The 16,154-nt window shown below is 42.7% G+C and overlaps 1 protein-coding gene across 5 annotated transcripts in view; it reads right to left on the minus strand.

Annotated features, from left to right (window-relative positions):
• The window catches only part of NEO1 (neogenin 1), a 306,375-nt gene that overhangs the window by 17,857 nt on the left and 272,364 nt on the right, over positions 1–16,154 (minus strand). For all 5 annotated transcript variants that reach the window (XM_082257066.1, XM_082257065.1, XM_082257064.1 and 2 more), the window contains one exon: positions 5,130–5,260. In XM_082257066.1, coding sequence (XP_082113192.1) covers positions 5,130–5,260 — 131 coding nt within the window. The remainder of the gene's footprint in view (positions 1–5,129; positions 5,261–16,154) is intronic.

The following is a 16,154-nucleotide window of genomic DNA, read 5'->3' on the forward strand; positions in this document are numbered from 1 at the left end:
AACTGCACTTAGGGGACTCGCCACGTCACCAGGTCTTACTGCAGTGCTGGTTGTACTAGGTCCAGGTTGTACTAGGCCGCTGGCGCTTGCCAGGTCGCCAGAAAAATGAGCGGCACTAGTACCCACACTCTGCTCCATACGAGCACCCTGCGATTCCTGCATCTCAACAACTTCAGAATGGGGTCGGGTACGCCTGGGTCTAACAGGGACCCATCTGTCGTCGGAGCTATCTGTCAGGGAGCCGCTGCCGTCATCAGGTTCATATACTGACACTAATTCGGTCATTGTAGCTTCCCCTTCGCTATCAGATGACTCGGTCAGCATATAACTGAGAAGCTCTTCATCCCTGTACGAACGTTTGGTCATTTTGGCAACTAAATTTACTCGTACAGTGATGCGACTCACAGGTAATAAAAGCACCTGGTTGTCGAAGATTATTTCAAGCGCTACAAAAAAAACTGCTAATGCTAGCAGGGATCAGGCCTGACTCTGCTAACACAGCGGTTTTGTGTCTTGTGTTTTTTTGCAAGTGACAGTAATCTATTGATTACTACACTTGCCTGGGTGAAAGGGTTAAACGCAGGTGCTGGCCGGAATCAGTACTGATCGTGCAAACACCGCGTTTTGGGAACCCTAAACTATGGGGGCGCTAGTATAGTTCTGATCAGATCAGATATTGATCTGTTCAAACACTATACTAGAAAGGGAAGTGTAGGTGCGTGCGTGCGTGCGTGCGTGTGTGGCAATCAAGGGGTTACTTCTAAACTATGCGCTGGGGATCTGGGGGGGGTGGCGGGGACCCTAAACCTCCTTTGGGAAAGAAACTAGCTAGCTAGCGCAACCTCAAGTCACAATGACACCAATACAAAATACAGTAAAAACAGTATATTATGTGTGTATTAGTGCTAATGTGACAGAGGGTGTAGGGGTTAACGGGATGTGATCAGGGGGGGATCAGGGGTTTAAATCTTTATTGGAAGGGGCTGGCGGGTATCCTAAGGATAAAAGGAACGGTGGCAAGCGCTAAACCTGGTCACAAGTCACACTTATACAGGTATATAGAAAATGCTATATACTGTATACAGTGTGTGTTATGGCAGGGGGTGTAGGGGTGATCAGGGGGGGATCAGGGGATTAAATCTTTATTGGGCGGGTGGCGGGGACCCTAAACCTCCTTGGGACACAAACTTAGTCGCCTGCGCTAATTCTGATCACAATCACACTAATACAAAAATACAAAAACACTGTATATTACGTTTGTATTAGTGCTGATGTGACAGAGGGTGTAGGGGTTAACTAGCGGTGATCAGGAGGGGATCAGGGGGGATCAGGGGCTTAAATCTTTATTAGGGGGGGGTGGTGGGTAATTCAAGTGGAAAAAGGGGGGTCGCAAGCGCTAGACCTGACCACAAATCACACTTATACGGGTATATAGCAAAATGCTATATACTGTATACGGTGTGTGTTATGGCAGGGGGTGTAGGGGTGATCGGGGGGGGTCAGGGGCTTAAATCTTTATTGGGCGGGTGGCGGGGACCCTAAACCTTCTTGGGACAGAAACTTAGTCGCCTGCGCTAATTCTGATCACAATCACACTAATACAAAAATACAATAACACCGTATATTGCGTTTGTATTAGTGCTGATGTGACAGAGGGTGTAGGGGTTAACTAGCGGTGATCAGGGGGGGGTCAGGGGAGATCAGGGGCTCAAATCTTTATTAGGGGGGGGTGGGGGGTAATTCAAGTGGAAAAGGGGGGGTCGCAAGTGTTACACCTGTTCACAAATCACACTTATACAGGTATATAGGTATATGCTATATGCTGTATATAGTGTGTGTTGTGTCAGGTGCTGTAGGGGTTAATCGGGGGGGCGATCGGGGGTGAAATGTGCCTATCTAACTGTGTGTGGGTGTGCTTGGTGCAGTACTCACAGTAAGATGTGCTCTCCTCTCACGCTGGATCCAAAAAGACCGTTGTGGGGGGAGGGCACATCTCCTCTAAGCCTGTGTTTACATTTCACAGGCTTAGAGGGAGATCTGATTGGGCAGGACCGATCAACAGGTCCAGACCAAAAATGATTGGCCTGGACCTGATGACTGATCGGTTCTGAACCCAATCGAGCCATCGGTGTCGGCGGGCACGCGCGGGAGCGCGCACAGGACCGGCAGGAAGTAGCGACGTAGACCTACGTCACTCTGCCTGGCCGGGGCCGACTGCCGCAGTAAATATACTGTGCGCAGTCGGCAAGTGGTTAAGAGATTTGTGTCGAAATTTGTGTTTTTTTTTCCAATTTTTACATGTGTGAAAATATCGGCCAATCTCGGCCGATGCCGATATGCAATCAGCAAAATATCGGTAACGGCAACGAAAAAACGATATCGATCACTAGTATAAACCCTTCACACCTGTGGTCTAGGTGGTTTTCATGAATATTAGAACGTCCTGTTGATTAAGTGCAGGGTAAAAAGCCCCACCTCTCTCTCAAGGTGATTATTAAACACAGTCCCAGTGTGCATCAAGACATCCAACATTTGCAGAGTATATCTTGCATAGGGTGACTTTTAATGATGCATATAATGTGTTGTGCATATAGATTGAAAGGCAGAAAGAAAGTCCTCCTTATGAGCAATATATTTTTCTGTAGCTTATGACAGTACAGTCCTTATGCCCATATTACTGCGTCAGGCATTCAGCAGTGATTCCTAGTAACAACTTAAAGAAGTACTTCTCATTGGAGTCCTCTTTTAAAGCCGTTGTTCCCAAAATTTGCCTCCATTCCTTGGTGTGTCTCTCATTCATCCTAGATATGAGGCCATAGGGGACAGCCTACATTGGAATGACAGAGCGCAGTAACCTGACCGGTTTCCCCGGGCGTCCCGGCTGTTTCAGAGGCGGTGTAAAATGATGTGATCTGCTGTGACTCGTCAAAGCGATCACATGGCACCGGCAGCGGGCCAGTACACTGATCTGTCATCTGCTATGTCTGTAGGACACAGCAGGTGACAGATCGAGCCAGTGTGGTGCGTTTTGGGGAGGACGTCATACGACGTCCACCCAGGACAAGAGAGCTCTCACCCGGCTGTCATTTGACTACCAGCCAGACAGGAACTGGTTATTTTAAAGCGGAGTCCCGGCCTCAGATACATTTTTTAGCTTAAAATACCCCATTAATACTAATCCATTGCCCTTTACATAACCGCTATTCTCATATTTACCAGTTGTACAGTGTATGATTTTAGTGAAAATCTTACTTTTAAAAACGCTGTCTGAGTGCGGCCATCTTGGATGTGGGCATCCGAAGCCGCAGTGTAATCCTTTATGCCCTTCTTCCTGATCTTATGGGGGGTTGATCTCACTATCCTCAGATCCCTCAAGTGCCGAGTGTGGCAGAAGAGCTTGCAGTTTATTGAGATGGATCTTATGGGGGTGATCTCAATGATTCCCAGGACACCCGTGCCCAGTGTGGCAAAAGAGCTAACAGTCTATCAGTAGAGATGTTATGGAGGTGATCTCACTATCCTCAGATCTCTCCTGTGTATCGTCCAGCTGTAAACAAGGCAGGACATGGTCGGCTGGTGTTGTAGTGTCGGAAGGTTTGTCGGATGAGATCACAGACACTTGTAGAGGAGTTCTCGTCTTGTCTCCTCTTCTCCTCTCAGACACGTCTACACACACCGATCTCCATGTTCTCACAACTTTTCAAAGTGAAACTTCCTTACCAATTACAGCGCTGCTCTCATCCTCCAAACTTCTAAGCCTGGGAAGATTAGTCTGGGAAGAGGGACACCCTCCAGATCCACTTATCTGCAGAGGGAGGCAGCCTGCAGTTCTGCTTCGCTGCTCCCCGGGCGGGGCCACCAGCGCATTGCCTCCTGGGAGCGATGACAAACAGCTCCCAAGACGCACTGCAGAGCAGGAAGTGACGTCGGCGGCTGTGTCCGCAGAGAGGGGAGGAAGAAGTAGTGGAATCAACAAAGCCCTACAAGGGACCACCTAAAAAAATGTTAAATGCCCAATTCTTTAGCATATCGATCACTGCTGGAATCAGCAAAGTGTAAAATTAGGGTGGAACTCCGCTTTAAGGACACTTACCTGTTCAAGGATCCAGCATTGTCCTCACCTGAGCCAATTCTAAAATCTGCTTTGGGTCCAGGCGCTGTCCTCTTGTCAAAACAAGGGAACCGCTCCCCCCACAAAAAGTGCCAAATGTGACTGAGGAGGGGTGGCAGGGGTAGGATGCAAAGAAGCAGAACGTTCCCTTTTGGGTGAAGTTCAGGTATGACTAGAAAGTATAGGCTTTACTATTTTACACATCGCTCTCTTAATATTTTATTAAGTCTACATATGCTAATTACCATGTACACAAATATATGTTCATATATTGTGCAAAGAAAGGAGAAAAAAAAATTAAATATATGTACTATTATACTAGGAGCAGAACATTGTATGGTCACATGCCTGATGAAGCGAGACGCCAAAACATTGATTTTTGTAACTATGTAAATGCTGAATAAAGCTTTGGACCCGTTCTAAAAATCCTTGGTGCCCTGGTGACATAAGTCTCACTTTGTATTGTACTGACACAGTCACCATTTTATTTTGCATCCAACATCAGAAGACACCTAGAAGCCATCTGTACTGTATAAGCCATTATTGCTAAAATTACATTAACCACATAGGGTATAAGAATACATGTATTTTTTGCAACAGTGGTTCTTTACATTATATTCCATCTAGGGATATACATTTCTTTTCTGCAGAGCTAAAGCAAGTGATTCCTCTTCCCAGCAGCACATACATTTACATGACTTTAAGCATGACTTTACATTTTTCACATATCCTACACAAGTCTATGAACTCTTCTCATGTGACAGCAGTGTTACTGGGCCCAGTATTATCACATGCTCATCCAAACCTGGAAAGAAGTATTTTCTTGGCTCCCTGCAACAAACAGAGCAGCTGGCAAACAAAAAGCTGTATGTGCTGTGGGATATAGATCAGTGTGGATTAAAGCAAACCTACAGACTTGTAGAACGTTGCAGTTTCCTTATGTATTTAATTACCTCACCACCTATCTATGTGTACTAAACTTTACTAAAGTAATGTAAATTACAAACAAGATACTTACACTTTCTGAGCCATCTAGCATTCTGCTGGTCTCTAGTGGTTCAGGGGCACTGGGCACAGTTACTGGAAGCGGTGGACGCACTCTCCCCAGGGTCCCTAGAGAAGCCGTTTTTACAGATAGTGATGATGGACCTATAATCATAATAATAAATAAAACAATTGTATTAATAGTAATGTAAAAGGATTTTGAAAACTCTGGAAAATCCTTTTCTTGGGAGTCCATTGAGGGATAAAGGAAGTCTAACTTTTGGTTTATAATGACACCTACATAGGGACTGGACACTGGTAAACAAAAAAATGTAGGCCTGCCCAGGATAACTTCTACTACCAGCATGCCTCAGTTTGTAGCAGAGCAGTTACAGAGAGATGGACCATAAAGGGGCAAGACATGTGTCCCTCAATGGACTGCAAGAAAAGGATATTATGGTGGGTAGTTGCTTGTCCATTGTGGAACACAGGAAGTCTAGCCTTTAAGATGTCCAAAAGCAGCCCAACTGAGTAATCTCCAAAACAAGAAACAGAACTTGGGACTGCCTGCAGCTCTAGGAGCTGCCTGAAGGACCCTGCGCCCAATGCAATCATCAAATGAGGCCACATCATCCACGATTGAACCAAGAGACATGTGAACTGAAGACCAGGGGCCACCTTGTAAATCTGGGAAACATTTGTCTGACGCTGGAAAAAACACAGTTCCAAAAGCACAGATCTAGTAGAGTGCACCTTGACAGGAAAAGTAGGAACCAGATCCCCAAGTTAACAAGCCAGAATGGTAGCATGTCTGATCCACTTAGACACTGTGGAACGAGAAGCTGGTGCACCCATACCTGGGATGCCAAAAACAAAAAATGCCTTCCTGAAAGTGGCTTAGAGATAAGCACACAGCTTGAAAAATATCCAGACAATGGAGGTATTTCCCATTGGTGAACTGGAACCAGACAAAGATGGAAAAATTACGTCCTGGTTGAGGTAAAAGGCAGAAACTAGGATCCACACTAGCTTGTCCCTAAGCAAAACCAGAAAATCTTCCATGCAAAAATAGGGCTGCCAGTTCAGACTATAACCTAAAAAAAATGGCTACAAGAAATAATACCTTGTGGGTGAGAACAGAAAAGAATGTTTCTAATGGGTTCAACTGGCCGTTTCTTTTTTAGAATTGTAATTTGTATTGAAAGTTGTACAGTAAAGAGAAAACAGCTCAATCATACATATGATATCAAATGTGTCTGAATACAACAAATATAAATAATCAAAACAGAGGGAACAAGGTTCAGATCGTATAAAGTCATAGGGAATCAAACAGGGAACGGAACTACATGAGAAACTCCCCGAACAAAGGTCCTAATTAGGGAGTGAGAAGCAGAAGAAAAGGGCAGAAACATGACCTTTCATAGTGCCAGAGGTTGGTCCAGTGTCAACTGCAGGAGGGATCCCAAGGAAAAACGCTTAGGGTTGAAGTCCTTAGACTCACACCAAGTAAAAAGTATTCCTTCCATGTCTGATGATTAATTAACCTTGCAAGAAGCAGATTTCTTGAGTAATTAACATCATAAGAAATCAATGATTCAGAGATGCCCCGGTTTGTCACGACCTGGATTTCAACAACTAAACTGCTAAAGCCAGCAACCATAAAGCAGGATGGACAGAAGATCCAGAGGATTAGGTAAAGTCTAAAGTGCACCCGCCAGGAGTCTTACCATGTCAGCATACCTTGCCTGCCTGGGCCAATATGGAGCAATGAGGAACACCAGAATGCCCTCCATTTTCCGTTTCAGGGGAGGAAAGTCTTAGATCAGGGTGTACTAATCCCATAGAGTTACCAAAGCATTCACGGTTTCCACTAGAGAATCCCTGTATCTGTAGATTGTTGAATCTGGAGGCCAGGGAGGTGCAGAACTGACACTCCCACCGTTTAAACAAGTCCTTTTTTAAAAAGGGGACGTTTTAAAACAGATAGGGAGGTAAAGAATTTTGCAGTCTGTTCTTTATGCTTCAGCTGAAAAATATAGGTACCCTTGCCACCACACCAGTAATATACTTGATAAAAAGGTATCCACAGCAGATTTAAAGAAATGCCCTTCAAAAGCCATGCGGATCAGATGCTTCTTAAATGCAGGGTCTGTAGTCCACACTTTAACCACAGTGTTCTTCACATGTGAACAGAAGAGCAGATAAGACGGGAGATCTCCAACAGCACATTACAACTGTAGTTTAGTGACTTTAACCACTTAGGGACCAGGCCTATTTCTGACATTTGTTGTTTACAAGTTTAAATTAGTATTTTTGCTAGAAAGTTATTTCGAACCTATCTAGCTAGGGGAAAGATGTCATTTTTATTTATTTATTTTTTTTTTACTAGTAAGAGTGGCCGCGATTTGAGATTTTTTTGCGGGACTGCGACATTGCGGCGCACAGATAAATATATATTTATTTATTTTCCTTCCAGCAAAGACCCTACAGGATAAAATCGAGATTGTTGCAATATTTAATGTCGCATCATATTTGCGCAGCAGTCTTAACCACCTCCCTACCGGCCACTGTATATATACGTCCTGCATTTAAACCTAAAAAAACGGCGTTATGGCAGCAGATAGCTGCCATAACCCTGGTATTTTTTTAAACTGCAGGCAAATCGGCTTTCCGATAAGGGTGGTCCCAGCTGCGGATTCGCCGCATAATCACCCTTCTGGGATGGCGGAAGAGGTGCACCCCCTCCCGCTGCGGCCAAGACGTTTTCCCCGCTTGCCGGACCCGCCGGCAGCGGGGAAAACGATTGGGTCCCGGATCCTCACAGACAGGATGTCGAGTGAGGGCAAGCTTGCCCTCACTCGACTATGGTCTTGGAGGACCGGAGAGACGGCAAACGTCGTTGCCTAGCAACCGGCTTAAAGGTCCCTTTTTTTTTACCCCAGATCTCACAAAAAAGAGGTCCTGTCGTGCCTATTTCTATTACAAGGAATGTTTACATTCCTTGTAATAGAAATAAAAGTGATCAATTTTTTTTTTCTTTAAACGGTGTAAAAATAAAAATAAATAGTAAAAAAAATGAAAGCGCCCTGTCCCTGTTAGCTTGTGCGCAGAAGCGAACGCATACGGAAACCCCGCCCACGTATTTAAAAAGGTGTTCAAACCACACATGTGAGGTATCGCCGCGATCAGAGCGAGAGCAATAATTTGAGCCCTAGACCTCCTCTGTAATTCTAAGATGGCAACCTGTAGAAATTTTTAAAGTGTTGCCTATGGGGATTTTTAAGTACCAAAGTTTGTCGCCATTCCGTGAGCGTGCGCAATTTTGAAGCATGACATGTTGGGTATCCATTTACTCGGCATAACATTATCTTTCACATTAGGTAAAAAAATTGGGCTAACTTTTACTGGATTCTTATTTTTTAATTTAAAAAAGTGACTTTTTTCCAAAAAAATTGCATTTGGAAGACCGCTGCACAAATACGGTGTGATAAAAAATATTGCAATAATCTTCATTTTATTCTCTAGGGTCTCTGCTAAAAATATATATATATATATATATATATATATATATATATATATATATATATATATATATATATATATAATGTTTGGGGGTTCTAAGTAGTTTTCTAGCAAAAACAACTGATTTTAGCTGATAAACACCAAATGTCAAAAATAGGCCTAGTAGGCAAGTGGTTTTAAAAACGCAATTTTTTTGTAGAATGTGAAAGTGTGAAAGATGAGGTTACGTAGACGAAATAGATACCGAACATGTCATACTTCAAAATTGTGTACATTTGTGGAATGGCAAAAAATTAAAAAATCTCCATAGACTATGCTTATGCTTTTTTTTTTTTTTTTTTTTACAGGTTACACGTTTAGAGTTAGAGGTCTAGTGCTAGAATGATTGCTCTCACTGTAATGATCACGGCGATACCTCGCATGTGTGGTTTGAACACCGTTTACTTATGTAGGCGTGACTTACGTATGGGTTCGTTACTGTGCGCAAGCTCTGAGGGGCGGGTGCTTTTTTCTTATTTTACTTTATATAGCTAAAAGAAAAGGAGGAATGTGGGACTTTGATTGAGTGTAGCTAGACATATGTATCTAATAGATAGTGTAATAAGTATGTCCTAGTGCGGATCCCAGACCAGGGATCCGTGAAGGACTGATAATGCATAAGTTGGGTTAATGTAGCATATATGAATCTATAAATCTTAAATAATCTATTAAATCATAATAGATGCAGATTATGTTAAATACAAAGAAAATATATCATGTCCAAAATCATCGTAATAAAATATATTTATTGTGGAAATATTCTTTTTATCTTTAGAAGTACACAACTTTAAAATATAAGACTTTATATGACCCAAACCATGGGGACCCCTAAAGGGTTAGCACACAATCAAATATTTGACTATTCTAATCTGACACGATATATTAAGATAATAATACAGATTATACATACAGAACATATACATGGAGAGACATACATGAATGTATATAGATTAGCAATAAAACCATACATATTCATATTAAAGATCGAAAACAGCTTAATAAAAGGATGTAAATCTCTTGGAAAACATAATCTTGGAATTGGACAAAGGTTTTCCTGAAGTAACCTGAATGATTGTAAGCTTGTTATACCAGGTGTGAATGGGATTATGTATATTTGTCGGCTCGACGCGTTTCGTGGACCTCCGTCCACTCATCAGGAGCATAAAAGAATATATTTCTGAAAATGAGAATATAGATTAGGTTTTGATAAAGATGTAGGATATGGAATCGAGAATATAAGGGGATGAACACTACCTTTGACTAGTGTCATCGATCCATAAGCAAACCAGTTTGGTGTAGGCGAAACAGGGGCCGCCTCAGGAGAACGCCTGGCCCGGGGCTGAAGCATGGATTGCACCCCGCACACATGGGAGCAACGGGAAAGGGGAGGACCCAAGTAGGATTTATAATGATAAACGAACCAACAAGAGAGGCTCTTAGGAGATTAATCCAAAAAATATGGGTCACAGATGGTTAGAACCAGAGGCAGTCTGAAAAAAAAAAAAAAATTTTTTTTTTTTTTTTTTTTTTTTTCAGACTGCCTCTGGTTCTAACCATCTGTGACCCATATTTTTTGGATTAATCTCCTAAGAGCCTCTCTTGTTGGTTCGTTTATCATTATAAATCCTACTTGGGTCCTCCCCTTTCCCGTTGCTCCCATGTGTGCGGGGTGCAATCCATGCTTCAGCCCCGGGCCAGGCGTTCTCCTGAGGCGGCCCCTGTTTCGCCTACACCGAACTGGTTTGCTTATGGATCGATGACACTAGTCAAAGGTAGTGTTCATCCCCTTATATTCTCGATTCCATATCCTACATCTTTATCAAAACCTAATCTATATTCTCATTTTCAGAAATATATTCTTTTATGCTCCTGATGAGTGGACGGAGGTCCACGAAACGCGTCGAGCCGACAAATATACATAATCCCATTCACACCTGGTATAACAAGCTTACAATCATTCAGGTTACTTCAGGAAAACCTTTGTCCAATTCCAAGATTATGTTTTCCAAGAGATTTACATCCTTTTATTAAGCTGTTTTCGATCTTTAATATGAATATGTATGGTTTTATTGCTAATCTATATACATTCATGTATGTCTCTCCATGTATATGTTCTGTATGTATAATCTGTATTATTATCTTAATACATCGTGTCAGATTAGAATAGTCAAATATTTGATTGTGTGCTAACCCTTTAGGGGTCCCCATGGTTTGGGTCATATAAAGTCTTATATTTTAAAGTTGTGTACTTCTAAAGATAAAAAGAATATTTCCACAATAAATATATTTTATTACGATGATTTTGGACATGATATATTTTCTTTGTATTTAACATAATCTGCATCTATTATGATTTAATAGATTATTTAAGATTTATAGATTCATATATGCTACATTAACCCAACTTATGCATTATCAGTCCTTCACGGATCCCTGGTCTGGGATCCGCACTAGGACATACTTATTACACTATCTATTAGATACATATGTCTAGCTACACTCAATCAAAGTCCCACATTCCTCCTTTTCTTTTAGCTATATGTTACTAGGGATGGAGTTAGCTAGACAATTATACCTCCGTGGCAGATCACTTTCCCTTGTTTGCCCTTATTTTACTTTATATTTTTTACACTATCCATTTAAAAAATGTGATCACTTTTATTCTCATTACAAGTAAACATCCCTTTTTAAAAGAAATTAGCATTACAGGGCATCTATTGCAAGATCTCGGGTCAAAAAGACCTCAGATCTCACATTTAATTTTCCACCTAAGAGAATGCGGAAGTGACGTCGAACATCGCTCAATTCCTCCAAGGCCATAGAACTGAGTGAGGACTCTCTCACCCTCACTTGGCTTCCTGCCCAGCTATGGAGGGGATCGGATCGGCTCTGGGCTAAACTGTCCGTTAACATGGAGATGAGCGGGAAGCGGGGGGACCTACCCCCTGCCGCTAAAAGTGATCCTGTTGTGAATCTGCGGGATCACTTTTCTCTTACAAAGAATCACCCACAGTATAAAAAATACCGGGGTTATGGCAGCTAGCTGCTGCCATACTTGGTGTTCAACATCAAACTAATGGCATGTACATATACAGTGGGCAGTCTGGAAGAGGTTAATCAGTCAGGGTTTGGCAAAGACAAGATAGGGTAAAGAACAGGCCTTCCCAACAAGAACGGAAGCCTTAAAGAGGGCTTCCAGCCATTTATCAGTTGGGTCCTTAAAGCCGGCTGTATCCTTCAACGGTATGATGGTTACTTAAGGTGGAACACGGCAGAATCCACAGTGGGGACAGACCACTTTAAAAAACAAAAAAAACACAAGTCCTCTTCAAATGGGTACAAGGCTTAGAAAAACCTTTGGGGGAGCAAATAGACCGTCAGGGAGCTTTCTCTCGATGGAAAGACTTAGAACAGCAAGTCCTTTGACTTTAATTTGTGGCTCTAAAAGGAGCAAGATTGGGAAGAGCACTGGTATTAGCAACAGACATCCTCTAGTTTAAGTGAGGTGTGTACTGTACCAATAAGAGTTGAAGTGGTCTCCTAATTTGGGAATGACGGCAGAAGACTGTGGCTCCTAAGAGGTAAGCTATTCCGATACGAACTTGAGCAACTGAGAATCAGACAGCCTCCGTGGTTGAAAAATCACCAGAAAAAAAACACAGAAGCTGTGGGAAAAGTGAAAGAGCACTCTTGTGGCTTCTGTGGTCAGAAACCACAAGTAAGGAAGCAAGAGCCCTAAAGATGGGATAGACTAAAAGCAAAGGGCAACAGCATTCCAACCGATAAGACTATCTACATTGGTAACGGCTCCAGTGCTGCTTGCAGTGTGCCTAGTAGAGTCTGAGCTGGGGACACTTGGTACAGGGGGCTGCTGCTCCATCTCCAGATTCAGACATGTGGCAATCACATAGAAGTAAGGCAATGTAAGGCTTAGGGTGGGAGGCAAAACCTTAGGTATTCATGAAAACTCAGAAAGCTGGTAATAAGTTGGATGGCCTGAGGTGACCAAAGACACTAAGTGGGAAGATTGGAGTTACCTGTGGCTCTTTGCAATGCAGTGGGGAGAAGCTTCCTCAAAGATGTACGGTGGGAAAGAATGTGCACTGCATGCACAACACTGCATCCAGCGGTAATAACTCCCACAGCATTAACCCTTTCCATGATGGAAATTGGCAGGAAGTGGGGAATTTAAACCCTAAAAAGGCACCCAGCAACCAATGTAATACCAATGAGTAGCTTCCAACGCACAGACAGGCAGGCCCACTCACTAGGTGAGTCTCCTGAGACAGGGCAGGCGCTGAGCCAATACCTGTAGTTCTTGACCTGGAAAGAACCCCACAGCTAACACGTTACTAAAAAGGTGCCTGGAAAGTGACACTTATTTTTAGGTTTGTTTGCCAATGTCAAATATACTTGTAGGCAGCATAATAAACCGAGGGTGAAAGACTTCCTGCTTCCCTCAAAGGACAAGAAAGGATTTTTAACTTAGATGTACATTCCATAGCGGAGTACAGTCCAGGACTGGATATTCATAGACTGTGGGATATAGGCTGGTACCTTCAGGTGACTGGACATTGGCAAAGCTTTGCTGGAAATGTACCCCTATAAACCTACCTCATTTTCTGAGACCTCTGGGGGTTTTTTTTTTTTAGCAATTAATGAACACAAGAGGGGAGAGTGTCCTTTACAAGTCAAAACTCCTCTAATCCTAAATGCATATTACACAGGCTGAATATTCATGGATCCCTGGATATCCCCCAAGCAATGAATAAAAATGGAGGGGGGGCAAAAAGTTAAATTTTAGTCTCATCAGACCAGAGTACCTTCCTCCATACATTTTGGGAGTCTCCCACATGCCTTTTTGCAAAGTCAAAACATGCCATTTTGTTTTTTGCTGAAAGTAACTGCTTTCTTCTGGCCACTCTGCCATAAAGACCAACTCTATGGAGCGTACGGCTTATTGCCCTCCTATGTACAGATAATCCAGTCTCTGCTGTGGAACTCTGCAGCTCCTCCAGGGTTACCTTAGGTCTTTGTGCTGCCTCTCTGATTAATGCCCTCCTTGCCCTGTCCATGAGCTTTGGTGGGCGGTCGTGTCTTGGCAGGTTTGCTGTTGTGCCATGTTCTTTCCATTTGGTTATGATAGATTTGATGGTGCTCCTGGGATCATCAAAGATTTTGATTTGTTCCTTACTTCTTTGGAGAGTTCCTTGGTCTTCATGGCAGTGTTTGGTTAGTGGTGCCTCTTGCTTAGGTTTTGCAGCCTCTGGGGTCTTTCAAAAAATGTATATGTAATGACAGATCATGTGACACTTAAGCCCCGTACACATGCACCGATTGTTGGCCGTAAATTTTCGGCCAACGTCCGATCGGACGATTGTCGGCTTGTTAGTATGATGCTTCCGACAACCGACTGCGACTTTTCGGCCAAACAAAATCTGGTGTGCATGCTATAAAGTTTGTTGGCCGTCACCAGAATGGCCGATTGTTCATCAGTCAGTACAGATTTCGGCCGACAAAGGTCAGATGAGCAAGACTGGGCATGCTCAGAGAAGAAAAAACACACAAAAAGTAGACCAGAACATGACATCACTTCTGCAGTTGGTTGTTGTTGGCCGACAAAATTTGTGTGCAGTCTAGAGCACATTTCAACCAACACAACAACACTGGACAAAAGACGACGGTCGGCCAACAATCAGTGCGTGTGTGCGAGGCTTTAGATTGCACACAGGTGGACATCATTTCACTAATTATATGACTTCTGAAGGTAATTTGTTGCACTAGAGCTTTTTATGGGCTTCATAACAAAGGGGGTGTATATATACGCACATGCCAATTTTCTGTTTTATATTCCTAAAAATAGTTTTATGTTTATATATTTTTCTCATTTCACTTCACCAACTTAGACTACTGTGTTCTGATCCATCACATAAAATTCAGATTAACAAAATATTGAACTTAAGGCTGTAATGTAACAAAATAGGTAAAAAGTCAGGGGGGTGAATACCTTTGCAAGGCACTGTACTTCGGTCAAGAACATTGCAGCTTAATACTGCATTTACATAAGCTTGGATGTCCGCCTTGTAGAAGGTATGAACTGAAGACCAGGTGATGGTCTTTTCAAAGATGAGCAACAGAGATTTGGTGTTGGAAACCTCAGGAAACACCCCCTGATCTGCTGGAGAGTGCATACAAGACAGTTTGAAGTGTCTTACCCTTTAGAGCAGTAGTCACCAAACTGCGGCCCTTTGCTTGCTTTTATCCGGCCCTTGAGATTATTCTGCCACTGACAATAGGGCACTATTCCTCCCACAGAAACCAATACAGAGACATAATTCCTTCCACTGACACCAAAGAGGGGGCACAATTCCTCCCACTAATACCAGAGAATGGACATGGTTTATGCCCACTGGACATAGTCTGCCCCCCCCCTAATTTCCAAACAGTAAACTAGCCCATTGTTTACAAAGTATGGAGACCACCCCTGCTTTAGAGTGTAAGCTCCTGAGAAGAGTTTAAGTAGTGTGTATATATAGCCACAAGATATTATGTATATGATGCCACAAAAAAAACAAAACCTCAAACATGAATGAAAAATGCCCATCTGTGATAATCCAATAGCAATGCTTCCCATGCATGCAAGGAAAAAAAAGTGAGTTTTCCCAAAGAGAAGGACCTCCAAATACATAGTGTTCTTTGTTTGCCATTTACTAAATAAAAATGCATTCACAAAGGGTTGCAGATAGAATCACTTTATACAGAGTCAGCAGCAAAGTAAAGAAGATAAGCCGTTCACAGCCAAGAGCAAAAATAACTTCCACCACTCAGTAAACAGCCAGCTCTCCCTCAGACTTGCAGGCTCCGCCCAAAATGCTTCAATCGCAACATCTTCAGGGACACCAGAAAAATGCAAATAGATGTCCCCTCCACTCCCAGGGTTGAGGGTATACCTTCATTGTGAGGAGGGTTTTGTGTTCTAAGTCTTGGGCTGAAATGAAGGACCGAATTTTGACATTGAATATAAAGTTTGAGGAAAGTAATGGGAGTCTTTTTGAGGAGTTAAAAGCCCACAAGAAAATGGATTCAGAAACCTTTTGTTGTGAAAGAACTACTTTTCCTTCTGTGACATCTTTGAATTTGTCGATTGCCACACCAGACAGACCTCTTTCTTTAAAGGGCATACGTTTGAGGCAATGTTTGCAAGCAACCTCATCTGTCCAGGCTTTTAGCCATAAGATTCTGAGCATATGGATAGAAACGAGAGCAATGCTGGAGATCTGTATCATTCATGTTCTAGGGAAACACAAAGTGCTCTGCCAAGGTTTGGTCCTGGAGACAGGATTCTGCTGCCTGTTCATTGCCTAGTCCGGTTACCTGCAAACTGGAAATTGCAGCAACAGCCCGTTGAATAGCTGGGCCTGCAAGCAAGGTTAAAACTTTTAAAAAGGGTCTTAAATAATTCTGTCAGCAGAATCTTTAAATGAAGGAACATCTTCTA

The sequence above is a fragment of the Pelophylax lessonae genome (genome assembly GCF_965119305.1).
Source record: "Pelophylax lessonae genome assembly, chromosome: 4".
Lineage (NCBI taxonomy): Eukaryota > Metazoa > Chordata > Amphibia > Anura > Ranidae > Pelophylax > Pelophylax lessonae.